Raw genomic sequence first — 19,904 nt, forward strand, 5'->3', positions numbered from 1 at the left:
GGGGCACAAACCTGTGTCCCCTGCATCGGCAGGCGGACTCTCAACCACTGCGCCACCAGGGAAGCCCCGGGACGATTTTCTAAAGCCACAGGATTGCAACACCTCTGCCTTATAAGCAAGCTTTGTGCTTGGCACTAATAATGCCTTCAATTCCTCCACTATGGGCCTTCCTCCACCCCCTGACATTGATGTCCTTATAGAAAGAGAACATGTCCCCGGGCACAGAGCCTACTGCACGTCCCTGTGCACCCAGGGCTATGATGCTGGCAAAGTCATCCTCCTCCTCGGTAGATGTGGGATGGACACGTGCCCTGAAAGCCCACCTAGGGTGGAAAGCTGGCAGGGGCACATCAGAGCCAGGTTGCATGGGTTTGCCATGAAAAGCAGCCCATCTGCCAGGGCTGCCAGCTCTCTGCAGTGGGACCCTACAAGGGTACTTGTGATGCGTTCTGGGCAGGGGGCAGGGAGTGAGGCTCGCACTCACCTGGGACTGGCCTGTCACCGGGGTGCCGTTGTTCAGCTGCAGCAGCCCGTTCAGCCCATCTCTGTAGAGCGTAACCGTGTGCCAGCCCCCTAGTTTGATTTTGGTTTCACTTACGATGATGGCAAGCCCAGTTCCACAGTTAAACCTGGTGGGGGAAGAAAAGGAAAATTCTTAGATCAACCAGTTCATTATGTTTTCAGACTCCATGAACATCACTTCCAGGGTAATGGCTTCTTTGAGAGCCAGTCCGTTCAGAGTTAGGTTTACAAATATCAAGAGCTGTTTAAATCTACATATGGAAGAGCTAGACGCCTCCTTCCCTGAGACCTCCTCAGCCTGGTTGTCTTTAATCTGCCTATAGAAACTTTCAGTGTGGGGTCTCCTTTAACTCAATTTTCTCTGCAGCTTAGAGAATCCTGGGCAACTAAGATCTTCCCTCTCCTTCTCAGCAAGGACCAGATGCTGAACATGGACTCAAGGTACGGAGGATTAGAGCTTGAACCATTCTGCTTCCGGGGGTTTCTCTGGGGACTTCCCACAGCTCCAAAATGACAGGCTCAGTGATGTTAATAAAATGTAAAAAAAAAAAAAAAAAGAAACCAAGTCTTCACACTCATTTTGACAAGCTGGCCAGCACTGCCATCTGTGTTCAGCTGGGCCTGAGTGCAGGGATGGTTTCCATGGGAGTCTCCAGCTCAGAGGGCATGTGGGTGGAGAACGAGCATTCTCAGACAGTTGCATTATTCTTGTTTTTTTTCCCAACCTCCGTATGGCCTGGGGTGCCCTCTGGTCACTATGCGTGACATGTAGGATTCTGACCTTTTCCAGCCGACCTCCAAGCAGCCACCATGCCATGTCACCATGGGTTCTGAGACTGCCGGTGGGGAAGGAAGCATGGTGGGTGTTGTCCTTATCAGGATGTGCACTAATTGCAGCCCACTTCTCATGGCCTCCCTTTGTCTCCTGATCGTCAGTGGAGTGGAATGGGGTGGAGAGGTGTTGCAAAACAGGCCCACGTAGAGGGGGGCATCTCAGAATCACGCAGTAGGAGTTGCAGAGATGGAGAGGTGCTACCAGCAAATAACCAGCGGGGCTAGTGGGAGTCAATCAGATCCTCCAAGGGTTAGATCCGCATAAGGTTAGCCCAGATCCTGCTGGCTGACCTCAATCTCCCATCAATCAACGCATTTAGCAAAGGATGTGGGGACGGGAGTGGGGGCATTTTCTACCCCACGTGAGATGCTTGACAGTCTTATCCTTCTTAACCAAAAGTAATTTTTGTGCTAAAATAGTCAAAAGACAATCATGGTTGGTGCTTACTCAATGCTTTTGCTATGGGTCAGGCACTGCTCTAAGTACTCTTATGTTTTCATGCATTAATGCTCACAGTAGTCCTGCAGGAAACATGGGCTCGGAGAGGTTAAGTCATTTGCTGACGGTCAGGCCGCAGGAGAATAGTGTCCTCAGGATCTTAATCAGTGAGCCATGGAGAAGCACCCAGCTGATCCCCACTGGTTGTCCTCAAATAGGTGCTGTGTGCACCTCCATGAGGGTGGTTTAAACACTCGCACGTCCACAGAACTCTGCATGCAGAAAACCACACATAAACCAATGGTGGCTTCCAAGGTGCGTTGGGACACAAATGATCAGGGCAGAGGAGGTAAGTCAAATAGTCCACCACAGCCCTGAGGAAAGACAAGGATGGGGTCTGAGGCTCTGGAAACCCTTAGGAGGCTATGGGCTCCTCTCTGGGCTCCACGCTGTCAGCCGTATCTACCGCAGGGGACAAGGAGGAAGTCCCAGCCTTCTTCCCATCGCATCCACCAAAGCTCCAGGAGAGAAAGGACTCGATCGCTTTGGCTCACCGCCACATTCCCAGGCGCTGCAGCAGTGCCTGGTACACTGTGGCGGCTCAAGAAACATTTGCTGTTGAATGAATAAATGATTACAAGGTTCTACACTCAAATTCGAGGGGTAACCCTGCAATCCTGATACCCCAGGATTTAGTAAACTGGTCCACGCTCATCTTATACACACTGTTCCTTTATTTACAGGGATCCATTGTGTATAGATTTTGTTCACACTATAAAAAGGAAAACATAACGTAGGGTAGTATTAAAAATCTGAGGGGTTTTTGGCAGGAGTTACCTGAACTGGAGTGAGCGCTGGATGACAGCCAGGGACATGAAATCCCCCCTCCCGTGCTCATTCTCCCCGCAGTAGAGCAGTAAGCCATCCTCCGCCTCTGCCTGTTATTATAGGAACGAAAGCCACACGAACAATGAGCACTTCTTCTTCCATAAAGGGCCACCTGGAAACACTCATGAATGCGAAACTTGAGCATCTCCACTGCGTTCCTATTTACAAGCATGTGGACTCCAATTACTTCCCAGGTACCTAGTCCCAGTTCACTTTCAATAAACAGAGGGCAGCAGTATAAACAGTGTGTGAGGAATTTTGCAGTGACGTGAGAGGAAGGTGGCCCCATATCTGACCCACTCTTTACTTGGCTTCATGGATCCACCAGCAGAGGCTCTGGGAAACCATGTGCACAAAGACCGCAGTCACACAGGGGCTGCTCTCATGCTCATCAAATTCTATGCTCACCAAAGAGCATTTTAGTTTTTCCTTTTTTTTTTTAATTTCCCATGTAAATTTGCTTCTTTCCTTCCATTAGGAGAACATGACAATACAAACAGCCCATGGACTTGTTTAGTTTTCACCCATGTTGTCTGTCCTAGACTGGGACAGATCATCTTTTGGACCATCAACACTTTGACCGTGACCTGAAGGGGACTTGTTTCCATATCTCCAAACCTTTTCCTGTCATCTGAGATACCCAAAAGAATCACTTTAAGCTGAAGGAAATGAATTCTGATCCACAGCTGATTCAGATCAGAGAGCATCTATTGGGCCCTCACTGTGTGCCAGGGTTGCATATAGTCATTTTTCTATCTGTTCAGTTACAGTCATAATAATGAACGTTGTTTGGGCTTCCTTTAAAAGGAATTTGGGGCTGGAGAATGCATTTATACCTTCTGAAATCCTGGCCTGAGAAGTGTCACTATTATGAGTGTTGACCGAAAAAAAAAAAGCACAACCTAAAAGTTGAGAATTATGTTTTATTTGGTGGACTTGCTGAGGACTTTAGCCTGGGGAACAGTCCCTTAGAGCTATTGGGCTTCAGTCCTCAGCAAATTTGCTGAATAAAACATAACTCTCAACTTTTAGGTTGTGCATTTTTTTTTCAGTCAACATGAGCAACATGTGTGGGACCCAAATATTCTTCCTGGGAACCTTCAGGCCAACCATTTCCATAGTTCAGTAACATACAGAACCCACCCTCCCTTTGCTGCCGCCCTTGAGTGTGTAAGTGTGCCCATCGTTCTCGCTAACCTGTGAATGGGTTTACCCCCTGCTTCCTCTCCCCTCTCCTCCTCCCTTTGATGTAGCACACTGCTGTGCTACGGTGTCCAGTAAGCACTCATCAAAGGATTAATCCTTCTTACCCTAAATTCAAGAGTAATTTGAAATGCCTGGTAAGAGTTCTTCAGAGGTTCAAAGGTTACATAGGAGTGGCCAAAGAACTGAGGATACTGTATAACGATATCTGAAAAGAGAAAAAGACAAAATAAAAGCATGCTGTTTCCTCACTTCAAATGCAAAAAATCAGTACACACCATTGCCTGGATGTTATTAAGTAAAAACCCCTGACAGTCTGTTAAACCTAGCTTACCGTCTTCTTCACTCTACTCTTTAACCCCAGGATTCTCATTCCTGGGGACTTTGAGTTTCTGAAATTCTTAGGGAGAAACTGGATCTTTGGAGATGGTTACTTGCCACCCTAAAGAGAAATCAATGGCTTTAAGGCCACTGACACCTGCTTTCTAGCTGAACATCTGTGTAATATAAGTTGGCTCAATTATTATCCTTCTTAACCTTCACACACATGTTTCTGCTGCATTTTCTTAGTAGAGGTGTGATAAAGTAAACCCACCCCCAAGATGCCATCAGGATGACTTATTAATTGCTCCAAAAGGACTACATGTTTGGCAGATATAAGAATAGGGCTGCTATCTAACTAGAAGCAATGGAAGTTGCCTCACATTTGCCCTGTGTAGCTAACTAGCTAATTTAGTGACTAAAACATGGGAGAAGGGGCTTATCTTAGAAAAAGGACTTGAAGGAACCACGTGTGGATGCAAACCTGCCCTCTGGCTCCCAGTAGGGCCAACCCACCACCATGTTCCCCACGCCACCCCCCAAGGGCCTACCTTCTGAGCAGCTCTCACCACCTTTGCCCAGGTTGCAGTGGCATCGAGAACCCCCCCAGGTGTAGTCATTGACACAAAAGCTGCCAGCAGAGCAGAGAATTTCATCACAAGACACGTCAAAAAGCCTTGGCATCATAGCCGCACCATTCTTCCCTTTCCTCTCCACTGGAGCGGGCTGAGGAGCCACCTCAGTCATGGGGAGAGATGCTGGGGTAGCAGGGACAAGCCTAGAAATGGTTATTGGGTTCGATCTGGGCGCCATCTTGGATTCCACCCAAAATTTCTTATTCCCTTCTTTGATAGCAGGAAGCGGTTTAACCTAAAGACAGAGAAGGAAAAGAAGTTCAGGATTAACACAGAGCACAGTAACTAGACTGCCTTATTTATAGCTGACACCTAATACTTGAAAATATAGTCAATTTTGATATTTACCAAAACCTTGGGATGTACAGAGGGCAAATAGTACTGACTCCAGTTTATGGAGAAAGAACTTGAGGCTCAAGGATTTTAAGTACCTTCTCCTGTGTTACTCAGAAAATCAGTGCTAAAGCTGATATTATGTGATTTATTATTATTACAGTATCACAAAGATGCATTTACCTTATCAAGGAATTGTTCATTTCCTTATAAAAACTGAGTTTATAAAATTTCACTTGGTGGGAATCTAAATATGTTTTTGTCAGATTGTGAAGTCAGCAGGCAGGAGCTGACTACAGAACATCAGCATGGTTGGTACCTAGTTACTATTAATTTATGATCACCTGGTGCCTAATCGTCGGAGGGAATAGATGTGTTAAAAGCAAATGAGCCAAGTTAAGTAAGTTTTAAGTAAAACGTTAGTGGTCCATTGACTAAATCACCTTGTTCAGCAAGGAAACAAAAACACCCAGGTTTTAAAGCAGTACTTTTCTTTACCTCCTCAAAGGAAATATCCAAATCTAAGTCGTCTTCATATGTGTCATCATCCTCGCTGACTTCTGTGTCGGTTATATAATGGGGTCCATAACTCCCACTTCCTGATTCCTCGGGGCCTTCACAGAGAAAAGCAGCACACCGCAGTCAACACGTGCCTTCACTCCCTTTTTTATGCTAACGCAGCCACATACAGAGCTGTGCTGAATGGATGGAGATGTATCGGAAACACACAAGGAATTCAACACAAAAGAGGAAGCAGCACTGAGCAAAAAATATGAAAAGCATTTCATCTCATAAGTAATCAAGGAAATGCCTGTTAGGTCTTCCCTGGTGGCTCAGTGGTTGAGAGTCCACCTGCCGATGTAGGGGACACGGGTTCGTGCCTCGGTCTGGGAAGATCCCACATGCCGCGGAGCAGCTGGGCCCGTGAGCCATGGCCACTGGGCCTGTGTGTCCAGAGCCTGTGCTCCACAACGGGGGAGGCCACAACAGTGAGAGGCCTGCGTACCACCAAAAAAAATAAAATAAAACAAGGAAATGCCTGTTAAAACCAGAAAGAGCTGCTGCCATTTTATACTGACAAGACTTGCAAATACAAAAGTTGGGCAATAAAAAATATTACCAAGGATGGGATCAGTGCAGACTCACACTCTGATGTTAGGTGTGTAAACCGGTACATCCCCTTTGCAAAACACTTAGAAATATTTAATGAAGTAGAATATGTTCATACCTTTTGACGCAGCAATGTAACCCCAACTTAAAAAATGTGGAGAAACTTTTCCACATGTGCAAAGAGACATGTGCATAACACATTCATAGCATCAGAATTTGTAATTGTAAAAAAACCCAACTTTGCTATTTTTATAATATCAAGTAATACCCCAAAAATCTATCAACAGATAATGGAAAAATGAATTATAGTATATCTATGGAATGGGATACTATGTAACACAGGAAATGAATAAATGGATATTTAATGAATCAACATGGTTTAATCTCACAAGATTTCATGCAAAAAATGCAAGTTGCACAGGAGCATATCCAGTTTGATGCCATTTATATAAAAGTCAACAGCAAGAAAAACTATATAGGGCCTCCCTGGTGGCGCAGTGGTTGAGAGTCCGCCTGCCGATGCAGGGGATACGGGTTCGTGCCCCGGTCTGGGAGGATCCCATATGCCACGGAGCGGCTGGGCCCGTGAGCCATGGCTGCTGAGCCTGCGCATCCGGAACCTGTGCTCCGCAACGGGAGAGGCCACAACAGTGAGAGGCCCGCGTACCACAAAAAAAAAAAAAAAAAAGAAAAACTATATATTATTTAAGGATATATATATATAGTTGTCCCTCTTCCCTTGGCATCTGAGGGGTGGTTTTGGTGCAGGACCCCCTCAGATACCAAAACCTCCGGATGCTCAAGTTCCTTATATAAAATGGCAGAGTACAGTCGGTCCTTGGTATCTGCGGATTCTGCATCCATGGATTCAACCAACCACGGATCAATATGGATGGCCGACTATATTCAAACTCTTAAGAAAAGAAAGGCAAGGACCAAAAATACATGGGAAAGGTTAGAAGAGGGATATGAATGAGGTGTGACACACAGGGGCCTTTGATAGTACTCTATAATATTCTATTTCTTAAGATAGATGCTGGGTACCCATAAGTGTTCATATTATTTTTATATATTATATAAAAACATAAAAGTAATATCACATATATATAAAAGTATATATATATATACTTTTGATGTATGAGATATTTCATTAAAAGTTCTTCAAAATAAGAAAGAGACATTATACTACAGCAAACACTCCCACACCCAGAAAAAAAAAAGTGTCCCTGGGTGGCATCTTGGAGGTCAACCATTTCCAAACCTCTTAGCAGGACAACAGGATCTTTCAGAACTGGAAGGTGGGCTGAGAAAAACTCATAGGGGACAATACAGGGTATTGTTCTTTGGGGGATGGTCAGATGAACAATTTTATTCAGCTGTCATCCACAAAGTCTACTGATCCACAGCAGTCCTGACTTAGGCTAGACACAGGAAGCCCTACCCCCAGGATCTGAGAGTCTTTCAAAGTGCTGCTCCATAGCGCCCCCATTTCCTCCTGGTGGCTTTTGGTAGGCACAGGTACCGGCTGCCTTCTCTAATCCAGTCACACCAGACACCAGGCTTTACGGTTGTAACAACTCTGGAAACAGAAACTGACTTTTGTAGGTCATTGATGCCCATTAGTTATTGAATGATTAGTTAAAAAAATAAAAAAATGACATTAAAAACATAAATTGAACTTAAAGACAATTAACTCTGCTTTCAGAATAAGCTAAGCCAAACACCTTTCTCACAAAAGCAAACTCACCCTCTTCTAAGCAAAGAGCAAGCAGATTGAACACGAAACTAAAGGAAATGTCAGAAAGGGAGTGTGGGATGCCTGCTCAGTGGGAACGCTGCTGACCAGATATCTCCTCCTGCACCAGGAAGAGGGAGACGTGGTCAGCAGGTGATCCAAAGACATCAGAGAAGGTCCTGTTCTCAGGTATCAGGCACATCTTGGTGGAGGTGTTCTCACCACCTCCACACCAATTCCCCAGTTTTATTTAAAATAGCCCACATGTCAGCTGAAAATCCAAGCCTGTTGATGTCAGATTTATACCTGGATGCAAATTCTCTTAAGCCACCTGCATCCAGCCAGCACAGCTGTGTGCCAGATGTCTTCACACAAAAAGCCAGAGGCCCTTGAAAACAGCTTCCCTGCACATTCTAGCCATTCTTGTACTATTCTCATCATGTCAAGATTCTCTGCATTTCATCTTATAATACTCTATCTGGAAAAAAAATCTTCAAAGACCTCAACTGCCAACAAGATAGATGTCCATGCTCCTTGGTCGAGAATCCCAATGATCATAACTCCTCTTTTTCCTCCCTTCTCCTATCACCACTATTTATTGAAACCTACTGCCTCTCTCCTACTGACAGGTACTGTTGTTTGCTTCATATCATACATTTCTAAACTTTACAATAATCCTGAAAGGTAAGTGTAGTAAATTTCATTTGGTAGACAAGAAACTGAAGTCAGGGAAGTTAAGTGGTTTGATCAAGATGAAAGCCTTTGTAACTGGCCAAGCCTAACTCAAAACCAAGTTTGTCTGGTTGCTGCTTTCCCAGTGCCTGTAGGAGAAGAAATCACTGTGGAGAGAGGAAGAGCCTGGGATTTAGAAAATTAACATTTATTGCTCATTTTTACTGTACCAAGAGCTTTTCATAGATTGTTTCTATTAATTCTCATAAAATCCTGTGAAATTGGTATTACTACACCCATTTTACCATGTGAAGGTATAAACTGAAAAAGATTAAATAACTTGCTCAAAGGCACACAGACAATAAACAGCAGCACTAGATTTATCCTTGGTCTCTTTTTTGATTACATCATGCCACTTATAATCAGACTCCAAATCATGGTTTTGACTCTTTTTTTCCCCTCTTCCAAAGTCTTAATGGCCAAACTGGTTTACCAGTTGACTTGTGAACACGTCTTGTGTTTTCCTACCCCAAGACTTTGGTTAATGCTCTTGTCCACATCACCTTCCTTTTCCCTCTTGTGTGTCCTTATACATAGTCTACCCATCCTTCCAGCTGCACGCATTCTGTGGAGACAGAGCTGAATGTGTATCATCCAAAGACCAAAATCAAGTGATATTTTAAAAAGAGAACAACAGACTCTTCTGGAAAAAAAAAAAGGTGACTCCAGAAAAGATGGAGCAGCCAAGGCCTGTAGGACATTCTTCCAACTCCTCCTGGATGGTGCCATCCACCCACGAATATATGTCCCTAATCATGAGCTCAGAATAAGCTTCCACAATTTGTTGAACTCAATGGATATTTAAGATGGTTTTTACATCTTCTGGACTCCTGGTCTCGGAATGTTGCCCTTGTGTTTCTCAACTCAATTGTGAACCCCTGAGGGCAGGAACCATATTTTAGACTTCTTGATATGCCTCCCCATCCTCCATTTAACTAATACTTCACATGCTCACCAACAGCCAAGGCTTCCACCAGGCACGGGAGATACTACCACAGTGCTGCACTATGGTGGGACTTTGTCCTGTCCTGGCCCAGCTGGTCAGGCCTGTTTAAGTGGTGGAATATTGGGGACAAATCCTTGTATGGTGAGACTTTGTCCCCAAATACAAAGACATTCTCCCCAAACTGCCACCATCCCTGTCTCTTTCCCCAACTCAGAGCAAGAAATTTAGAGCTGGAAGAGGACTTAAACACCATCCAGTCCAAAAGTCTCATTTCATAAATGTGGAAACTCAGGCCACAGAAGAGAAGTGACTTAAAACCAAGGTCATGCATCTCATTAGTGGAAAATTCAGGACCAGAACCAAACCATATGACCCTTAGTTCAATACGCAAAATAACATACACATGTTTTGACACCGAGTATCTAATATACTTTAGCCAGAAGGGTATAGAAGAACCAGGGGTTGGAGTGTGGGTAACTGAGTTCTCGTCCTGTCCTTTAACCCACCCTAGGAAGTCTACCTTGAAGGAAACTCTTAGAGGAAAGGACCACAAATGCATTGCTTCGGCTATGAAATGGTACCATGATGAGAATGGAAATGACTCTACCTTCTCTGCTCATTTTCACAAGTAAAATAAGACATATATTGTTCAATGAATAAGGTTCTTTGGGTCTTATAATCATTGCTTCTGTTTGATACTGCATATAACCTATCTCTTTGAAGCCCGAGGTTACTGCTCAGTTTGGGGAAACAAAGGGTATGAGATAAGGGTAGGATAAGAATATGGAATTAGAAGGACTTAGAGTCAAAGACATCTTGACTTTTGTAGAAAGGCCTTGGTGATCAGCTAGCACAAGTCCATTTTACAGAGGAGTAAACTGAGGCTCAGAGAGACCATGCGACTAGCCCACAGAGACAGTTCAGTGGCAGAGCTGGTCTAGAATTCTGGACTCCTGATGCTGCACTCCAATACTCTTTGCAGCATCTCTTCCTGTTTCTCATAATTATCCAGGCTAATTGTCATTTCCCATTTTTAACAGGAAGGAAATGAGCAGAGAGAGGACCAGACACAGTATGGTGTGAAGACATCTGGAATGAAGTTCCCCACTCTTGTTTCCTGATGACCCCACCACCTCAGATCTCAAATCCATGGCTTCCCTGAAGATTTTACCAATGCTGTTTCTAAGTGAGCACAGAATGTACAGTCCAAGCCACTGATAAGAATTCTCCCAGTAGCCTGGGGTTATTATAATTAAAGTGCATAACTCATCTCTCTCTACTTGACACTTTGTAAATTAGGAAAAGAGAACATTAAAAAGGAGTCATTTATTTAGAACCAGAATAGTCAAACCATTAACTGAATACAAAACAAATTCAAGGGTTATTCCACCACAAGGAAAACTAATAAGAAGGGACAAATTTCTATTACTATATTACAGGATGACTTCTATTTAAAAAAAAAAACAAACCTGTATGCTTGGTTTTATTGAGGCATCACCGGTTTTCTATAAACAGTAAGTTTCTCTGATGTATCGTGGTATAGTTGGAAATACCCCTAGTCATGGAAACCAAAAATTGGGAGAGAGATGGACACAAATGACTGTGTGACCTTGAACGAGTCATTTAATCTCACCGGTTCTCATGTTTTCTAATAAAACAAGGAACTGAACTGGATTTGATGACCTGCTGGCACTAACATTCTGTGACCCTAAAGTTTACACTTTTAATTCAGACACATTGCAAGCATCTGTTACTCCAATCGAAGTTTGAAAAAGAAACAACTAGGGAATTTTACTTATGTGGATGAAAAAAGGAGTTAGTTCAGCATGGAAGTTACATGCTTTGGGGATTGTAACTTTGTGTTCAATAATATAAGCCTCCCAGAAGATGTGAGTTATCATTTATCAGAATTCATCTTCATTCATAAGGACCAGGTTGTATTTGGGTCTCTTAACAGCTCTTAGCAATGATGAGAGAGGAGCACTTATTCTTCACTCCTGAAGCTGCAATCATGAGAAGAGTTTCCTGAAATACTGTTGAATGCTCGTCCAACATTTTCATCTCCCTACAGAGGTAGAGACAGAAACTAGATGCTGAGTAGAAGCATTTGGTCCATATTTCTGAACTGAGTGAAGCTAATCTATCAAAGGACCTGGGGGAGGGAGGAGGAATTTGGGGCAAATTTGGTCTCTCCCACCTTCCCTCTCTACCTCGACAAGTGGAAAGCAGTGACCTGGGCAGGCGTGATCTCTCTGTAAACCCAAACTTGCCCTCAAGTGGGTTCCATAGCCTGGATTGGGCAAAAGGGAGTTTGCAAAAGGGAGCTTGTGCCTTAGAGTAAACTATGTTCTCTGATCTAGCCTTTATCATAAACAAGGACGAGGATGGCATTTGATTCTTTATCGTCTGAGTTTGTTGTCTTATTTCTCAGTTGGTTCAGAAAATGGACAAAAAGAAGAAGTGTTATTAGTTGGGTATCCTCAAAACCCCAACATCAGCCTTAGCGACAGGGACTCAGAGGCTCTGCAAGAATGCTGAATGGTTTCCTTTGCTCCTCCCTTTCCCACAGATAATCTGTCTGGTACTTTTCTTTCCACCTGAGTGAAACTAACTCATCCTAGGGTACGTTTTTGTGGTGGTAGGGGTGGGATGGTTGGGAGAGAATGGCTCTAGAGAACCAGCTATAGGCAGATATGTTTGCTCTTTTCCATTCATCATGCTTCATGAAACCCTTACTTGACAACAGCCCAAGAATGGCACCCCAGGCACAAAATGACTTCTAGAGCCCCCACCTCAAAACTTCCCTGACTCCTTTACCTTTATGATCTTTATGCCTGCACACACAGGGGAAGCGTCAACTGCACCACCCCTGTGGAGTGTTGTCTTTTAAAAAACACAAACCAGTCAACCAAGCACAACCTGCTATAGCCTTCTCCCTTGGAGTCTCCCTTTCTAAAGATAATGGGGCCGTGGAAAGCTAAGCAGATGGCCAGAAACCAAGGTGTTAGGTACCTGCTTCTCTACTACCTGCTGATGGAGGAGATACATAGGCAAAGCATAACGCAAGAGGTGGCTGTGAACAGAGCAGGACAACCTATGGCCATGTTTTCATCATGGTGTGCTGAAAATTTCAGGTGTGGACTCTTTGTAACTTCAGAGAATAATGAATACTAATTTGTTGACAATATTCTGTGGGGATACTCAGGACTTGAGGTGGAGTGGGCAGTGTACAATTTAGATAGGCAAGTAAAATATTTCTAAACAGCTGAAATAGTGGCTGGCAGGGTTTTGTATACAGCAGGCCCTCAGTACGTATTACTTAGATAAGAGAGTGGGTGAATGACTGAATGTTCTCTATAAGAGCTAAATCTTCTTACAAGGTGCTCTGCACATGACAAATGCAAAAAAAAATGTTTGTTGAAAGACCCTAGCTTTAATCTGGTCATTGGCAATGCTGTAAGTGTCTAATCAGTCATTTTCACTGGGAGTTTAGTAGTAATTGTCAGGTAACTATTAATAACAGAAAACTACTGTCCATAGTGTCAGGAAGATAACAGGGCTTAAAAAGTGAGAGTTTACTCTCTCTCCACCCCACCCCTCTTTTTCTCTTTCTGCAAGATAATTTGACAGTATATACTAAGCGTTTGAGTTATTTGATTTTCTGATTCTACTACTAGGAATTTGTCCTAAGAAAATGGTCAGATGTATAAAAACATTCATTATCATTTAAACATTACTTTAAGAAATTTAATGGCATGTTCTATGTTCATGGGATGAATTTATGTTTGGAAATATGGAGGTCATTGGCTCTCTTTACATGACTGGTTGGATTGGAAGCAGATTGGAGTGAGTTGAAGAGTTAATAGGAGGTTGGGAAAAAAGTAGTAACCGTTAATGTAGACAACACAATAACTGTAGCCTGAAGGAAAGCAGAGAAATGAAATGGTAGATGGAAGGGTTGTGGGATCTAGGAAGTCTTTTCTGTGAGTGTGGAATACATGGTTGCATGCTGACGGGAATGATCTAGAAAAGCAGAGAGTAAAGGATGGATCATGTAGGAGAGATTGGGGGGCAGCAAACAAAAAAAGATGTTTTTGGTGTGATCTACAATTGGCTTAGTATTGTACAGGACAGGGCTTGGTTCAGATCTTGCACTTGGGAATCAGGAGGTAGAATAGAGAGACTGAGATGAGAAAGAGAGAGGAGATGCAGCTCGCCAGTCGCTCACAATCCAGTGAGGAGGAATACACATGTACCTACAACTGCAGGGCAAGATGACTGATGCTATTGTGAGAGTGAGCTCCAGTGTCTCTGTGGATTTTCTGTGCTCCTTAAAGTGGCTTCAGAGTGGAGCACCAACTGTGGTTCAGTTCTCTTATAGGTATTCTGATTGGCAAATGGTTTAAACCAAAGACACTTACACCCTATCATCCCTCTTCTCTCCTCTGAGAAAAGGTGCTAGGAGAAAATAATTACCATCACGAAATTCTGTGTTTGATTACATGATTGTTCAGCCATGAGAGTGAAACAAAAACATGATTGCAAAGCCTGAGAGAGTTTGTCCCTAACAGACCTTCAAGGATTTACTGAGAAGTATACTTCAGGAAGAAGTAAAGAGTAAGATGCAAAGGGTAGTGGGCAGAGAAACTGTATGGATAAATCTAAAGAAGCGTTACTATAAAAATAAATAAATAAAAAGCCTAAACTTGTACCTATTAAACAAAGTGTAACAAAAATGCTGAAAAGTAACATGTAAGACAAGAAGGAATTGATTTGGATCGAAGCTGCTAAGGTCCTTTTATTGTTTGTGAAGAGGGTAATAGATGTTTATTAGCTTTAGACCATAAAAGTTTGAAAGTTAACAATTTATGGGTAGTAAATAAAAGAATATATAATTTCATCCCAATGGAGAGGAAAGGGGACTAAGAAAATACAGTCAATTCTATAGAAGACAGGAAAGGAGCAAAGATAAAGACCCCCTCTCCAAGAAAATGGAAAAAGCAGAGTAAATAGTACAAAATAAGATGGTAGAAATAAAAAAATGTCAACAATTATAATAACTATTAACGTAATAAACTCACCATTTAAAAGACAGTGCTTGTCAGATTGGAATTTTAAAAGTTAAGCATTAGGTTGTTTCCCAAAAGTATTTAAAACATAAGACACAGAGAGATCAAATGTTTAAGAAAAAAAAAAGTAATAGATGTTTCAAGCAATAGCTAAAAGAAAGCTGGTGGATCTACATTATTATTGGACAACATAGACTTTAAGGGAAAAATGAAGTATTATTAATGACAACAATTGTTACTAAGTAATGAGTAAAGAAACCATCAGGAATACAAAATGTGTACATATCTAATATTACAACCTCATATATATATCAATAAAAAAAATGAGAGAGGTGCAGGGAGATACAATGGAAAATTTTAACATATCTCTCTCAGTAATTGTTAGATCAAGCTGATAATATAGAAGATTTGAACAATGCTATTAAAAAGCTTGATCAAAAGGACATATATAAAACCCTAGACACCAAAATAAGAGGATGCATATTCTTTTCAAAAGTACATGGTGGGGGGGCTTCCCTGGTGGCACAGTGGTTGAGAATCTGCCTGCCAATGCAGGGGACACGGGTTCGAGCCCTGGTCTGGGAGGATCCCACATGCTGCGGAGCAACTGGGCCTGTGAGCCACAATTACTGAGCCTGCACATCTGGAGCTTGTGCTCCGCAACAAGAGAGGTCGCAATAGTGAGAGGCCCGTGCACCATGATAAAGAGTGGCCCCCGCTGGCCGCAACTGGAGAGAGCCCTCGCACAGAAACAAAGACCCAACACAGCCAAAAATAAATAAATTAATTAATTTAAAAAAAAAAGTACATGGGAAAAGTGCATGAAAAGAAAATTGTAACTACAGAAAAAGAAAATTCCACAGATTCTAAAAATTTAAAACAGACTTCTAAATATAAGAGCCTTGGGAATAAATCTAACAAAAGCTATGAAGGACTTTTATGAAAAAATGTGAAAAGTCTATTAAAAGCCTTTGAAAAATATCCAAATGAACAGATGAGATATAGCCATGAAGTGGATGATTCTATATCACAGAGATACTAATTCCTCAAAAATTATTTATAAATTTAATATAATTCTAATTTTTAAAATTCAACATAAGTCTGATTTTTAAAATCCCTTCAGGTTTTTCACCATATTGGAAAACTGATTCTAAAACTTAGATTGAAGAGCAAAGGGTCAAGAACAGACAATTTTGAAAAACAAAGTGCAGTAGAATTACCTACCAGATATCATGACTTTATAAAGTTGTAGAAACTAAGACAGTGTGGTATCCTATTTTATTTTATTTATTTATTTATTTATTTATTTATTTGGCCACACTGTGTGGCATGCAGGATCATAGTTCCATGACCAGGGATGGAACCCATGTACCCTGCAGTGGAAGCATGGAGTGTTAACCACTGGACCACCGGGGAAGTCATTGTGGTACTGATAAAGAAATAGACTGTAGAATTCGGGAACAGATTCACAGATGTATGGAGATCTGATACATCAGAAAGATGCTGTTGCAAATCAACAGGAGAAAAGATGAATAATTCAATAATTGGTGCTGGGGCAAATGGTTGTCTGTATGGGAAAAAATATTAAATTAGTCTCCTACTTCTCCATGCCTAAAACTAAATCCTAGATACATTAAGGTTCTAAATATGAAAAGCAGAATTTTCAAAATTTTAGAATAAAACAGAAGATTTTGCTTAATGACCTTGGGGAAAGGAAGTAGTTTCTAAAAAAACATACAGAAAGCATAAATTATAAAGAAAATTGAGATATTTAACTACATTAAAATATACTTTTATTCAATACTTGACATCATAAGTGATATCATAAGTGAAGTGAAGGATAAGCCACAGACTAGAAGATATTTGCAACACATTATTGGCTAAGGATAAGAATTTAACTCTACATATATTAATGTTTATTAATATTTATTTATATGTAAATGTACACTATGTATATAATTAAGTACATGTTTATTCCAATAAAAATAGGCAAAACATATAAAAAGTCATAAGATGACTAATAGTTATAAAATTATGTTTAACTTCACTAACAATAGAGAAATGCAAATCAAAGCAATAATGACATATTTTATATCCATCAGACTAACCATGTGTAAAAGTCTGACTAATACCAAGTGTCAGCAAGGACATACAGCAAGAAGAGTTTTGAACACACTTCCAGGGGGAGTGAAGATAGCTACAATCACTTTGAGGAACAAATTTCTCAAAGGCGATGGAGTTGAAGATATGCATGCACTACAACCTAGCAATTCCATTTGTAAGCACATACTCAGGGAAACATATATGAGATTGTTCATTGCAACAATGTAATGGCAAAAAATTGGAACAATTTAAATGTCCAACATCAAAATAATTGATGGATAAACTATGGTATATTTATACACCAGTGTCACTATACAGCAGTGACACTGCATGAAGTAGAACTTTACAATTTAATTTGCAAAAACATAATGCAGTGGAATAAAATCAGTCACAAAAGGATACTTGCCATGTCATTGCATTTATAAGAAATGTAAAAACAATCAAAACAACACCACATTGTTTTATATTGTGTATATATATATATATATATATATATATATATATATATATATACATGTTACATATAATGATTAAAATGTAGGGAAATCATAAACTCTAAATACAAATACCTCTCAGAAAGAAGGGAGAAGAATGGTGTGGGGAGGGGTACACAGGGGCTGCCCCAATATCTGTAATTTTTGTTTGTTTGGTAACACTGAAGAAAATATGGCAACTGTTAAGATTCGGCAAGAAAGCTTTGCCGGTGCCCTGAGTTGTGGCACTCGGGATCTTCATTGCGGCTTGAGGGATCATTAGTTACAGCATGTGGAATCTTTAGTTGCAGCATGCATGTGGGATCTAGTTCCCTGAGCAGGGATCGAACCTGCATTGGGAGCACAGAGTCTTAGCCAGTGGACCACCAGGGAAGTCATGGATCCAAAGGATTCCTGATATTTTTCACTCTGCTTGAAACTGTCCATAATAAAAAGAAAGCAATGTAACAAAGCCTGAATTTTATTAGGAGATTGAAAATCCACACCTAAGATAATAAGGAACAAAACTGATACTGGAGAAACTTGAACCAGTGATTTGGAGATGAACCTGAGGAATTATCCCAGAATGCTGAGAAAAATGTCAAAGAGATTAAAAAATATATGAAAGAAAATAATAGATATGGATGTGGATATAGAGCACAAGGTCCAAACTGAGGGATTATGGGTGTTTCTTTGGTATTTACCAGAATAATGGGAACAGAAATGAGAATCAAAAACATAAAATAGGGGCTTCCCTGGTGGTGCAGTGGTTGGGAGTCCGCCTGCTGATGCAGGGGACACGGGTTCGTGCCCCGGTCCGGGAGGATCCCACATGCTGCAGAGTGGCTGGGCCCGTGAGCCATGGCTGCTGAGCCTGCGCGTCCGGAGCCTGTGCTCCACAACGGGAGAGGCCACAACAGTGAGAGGCCCGCGTACCGCAAAACAAACAAACAAACAAACAAATAAAAAATATATATAAAAATATAACTTGTCTGAGCTGGAACAAAAGCAGGAGAATATATTTTGAAAGGGCTAATATTTCCACTGAAATAAGATCTACACCTAGACATAAACTGGCAAAATTTCGACAGGATAAAGAAAAACTTCAGGAATCAAGATGGTGATTTCTGTGTAGACAAGCAGTTGGTCAAGTAAAGAAATACTTGATGCTGAAATACATAGTACAGGAGGTGATTTATACAGATTGTTTCTGGTTTAGTAAAGACAAATTAGGAAGGCAACGGAAGTTCTACTATCTTCAGAGAGAGTGTGTCTGAACTAAAAAGAATTAAGATACTTTTGATAACCACTAGTTTGTTCTCTATGTCTGTAAGTCTATTTCTTTTTTGTTATATTCACTAGTTTGTTTTATTTTTTAGATTACACATATAAATGATATCATACAGTATTTGTCTTTCTCTAGTAGGGAGAGGAAAGGGGTGAGGAGCAAGACAGAGGTAGGGGGTTAAGAGGTACAAACTATTATGTATAAAATAAATAAGCTACACAGATATATTGTACAACCCAAGGAATATAGCCAATATTTTATAATAACTATAAATGGAACATAACCTTTGAAAATTGTGAATCACTATGTTGTATACCTGAAACTTATATAATATTGTATGTCAACTATACTTCAATAAAAAAAGACAAAATAATTTGGACCAGGAGCTGGGGAGAGGAAGGAATGGAGAATTATTACATTGCTTAATGGACAGAGTTTCTGTCTGGGGTGATGGGAAAAGTTCAGGGGGTAGATGATGGTGACAGTTGTGAACATTGTAAATGAACTTAATGCCACCAAACTGTACACTATAGATGGTGAAAATGGTCAATTTTACATTATGTATATTTTACCACCATACAAAAATAATAAACGAAAGAAAAAGAATTAAGATACTTTTGAAATATCCTTTTGAACTCCAGTTTAAAAGAAAAATCTCTGGGCTTCCCTGGTAGCGCAGTGGTTGAGAGTCCGCCTGCTGATGCAGGGGACACGGGTTCGTGCCCCGGTCCGGGAAGATCCCACATGCCACGGAGCGGCTGGGCCCGTGAGCCATGGCCGCTGAGCCTGCGCGTCCAGAGCCTGTGCTCCGCAACGGGAGAGGCCACAGCAGTGAGAGGCCTGCGTACCGCAAAAAAAAAAATCTCTGGTATTCAATAGCAAAATGTATGTTAGGTGTTGGTCTTCAAAATATAATCAGGGCTTCCCTCGTGGCGCAGTGGTTGAGAGTCCGCCTGCTGATGCAGGGGACATGGGTTCGTGCCCCGGTCCGGGAGGATCCCACATGCCGCAGAGCGGCTGGGCCCGTGAGCCATGGCCTCTGAGCCTGCGCGTCCAGAGCCTGTGCTCCGCAACGGGAGAGGCCACGACAGTGAGAGGCCCGAGTACCGCAAAAAAAAAAAAAAAAAAAAAATATATATATATATATATATATATATATAATCAAGGAATTTACTGAATAATTCTAAGGGACATATTATCCCTGCATCTAATTTTCGAAGGTTTTTCTGTCAATTTTGATCATTCCCATAGACAGGCCATTAGTCAACAATGC

General features: G+C 41.5%; 1 protein-coding gene across 5 annotated transcripts in view; it reads right to left on the reverse strand.

Moving 5' to 3' along the window:
- EGFLAM (EGF like, fibronectin type III and laminin G domains) overlaps positions 1 to 19,904 on the reverse strand; it is a gene marked incomplete at its 5' end in the record, with an annotated part of 172,140 nt that overhangs the window by 45,930 nt on the left and 106,306 nt on the right. For all 5 annotated transcript variants that reach the window (XM_079703315.1, XM_079703316.1, XM_079703314.1 and 2 more), the window contains 5 exons: positions 485 to 629; positions 2,633 to 2,733; positions 3,994 to 4,094; positions 4,759 to 5,077; positions 5,674 to 5,789. In XM_079703315.1, the coding sequence (XP_079559441.1) occupies positions 485 to 629; positions 2,633 to 2,733; positions 3,994 to 4,094; positions 4,759 to 5,077; positions 5,674 to 5,789 (782 nt within the window). The remainder of the gene's footprint in view (positions 1 to 484; positions 630 to 2,632; positions 2,734 to 3,993; positions 4,095 to 4,758; positions 5,078 to 5,673; positions 5,790 to 19,904) is intronic.

This window comes from Hyperoodon ampullatus, assembly GCF_949752795.1.
Source record: "Hyperoodon ampullatus genome assembly, chromosome: 4".
NCBI classification, from domain to species: Eukaryota; Metazoa; Chordata; class Mammalia; order Artiodactyla; family Ziphiidae; genus Hyperoodon; species Hyperoodon ampullatus.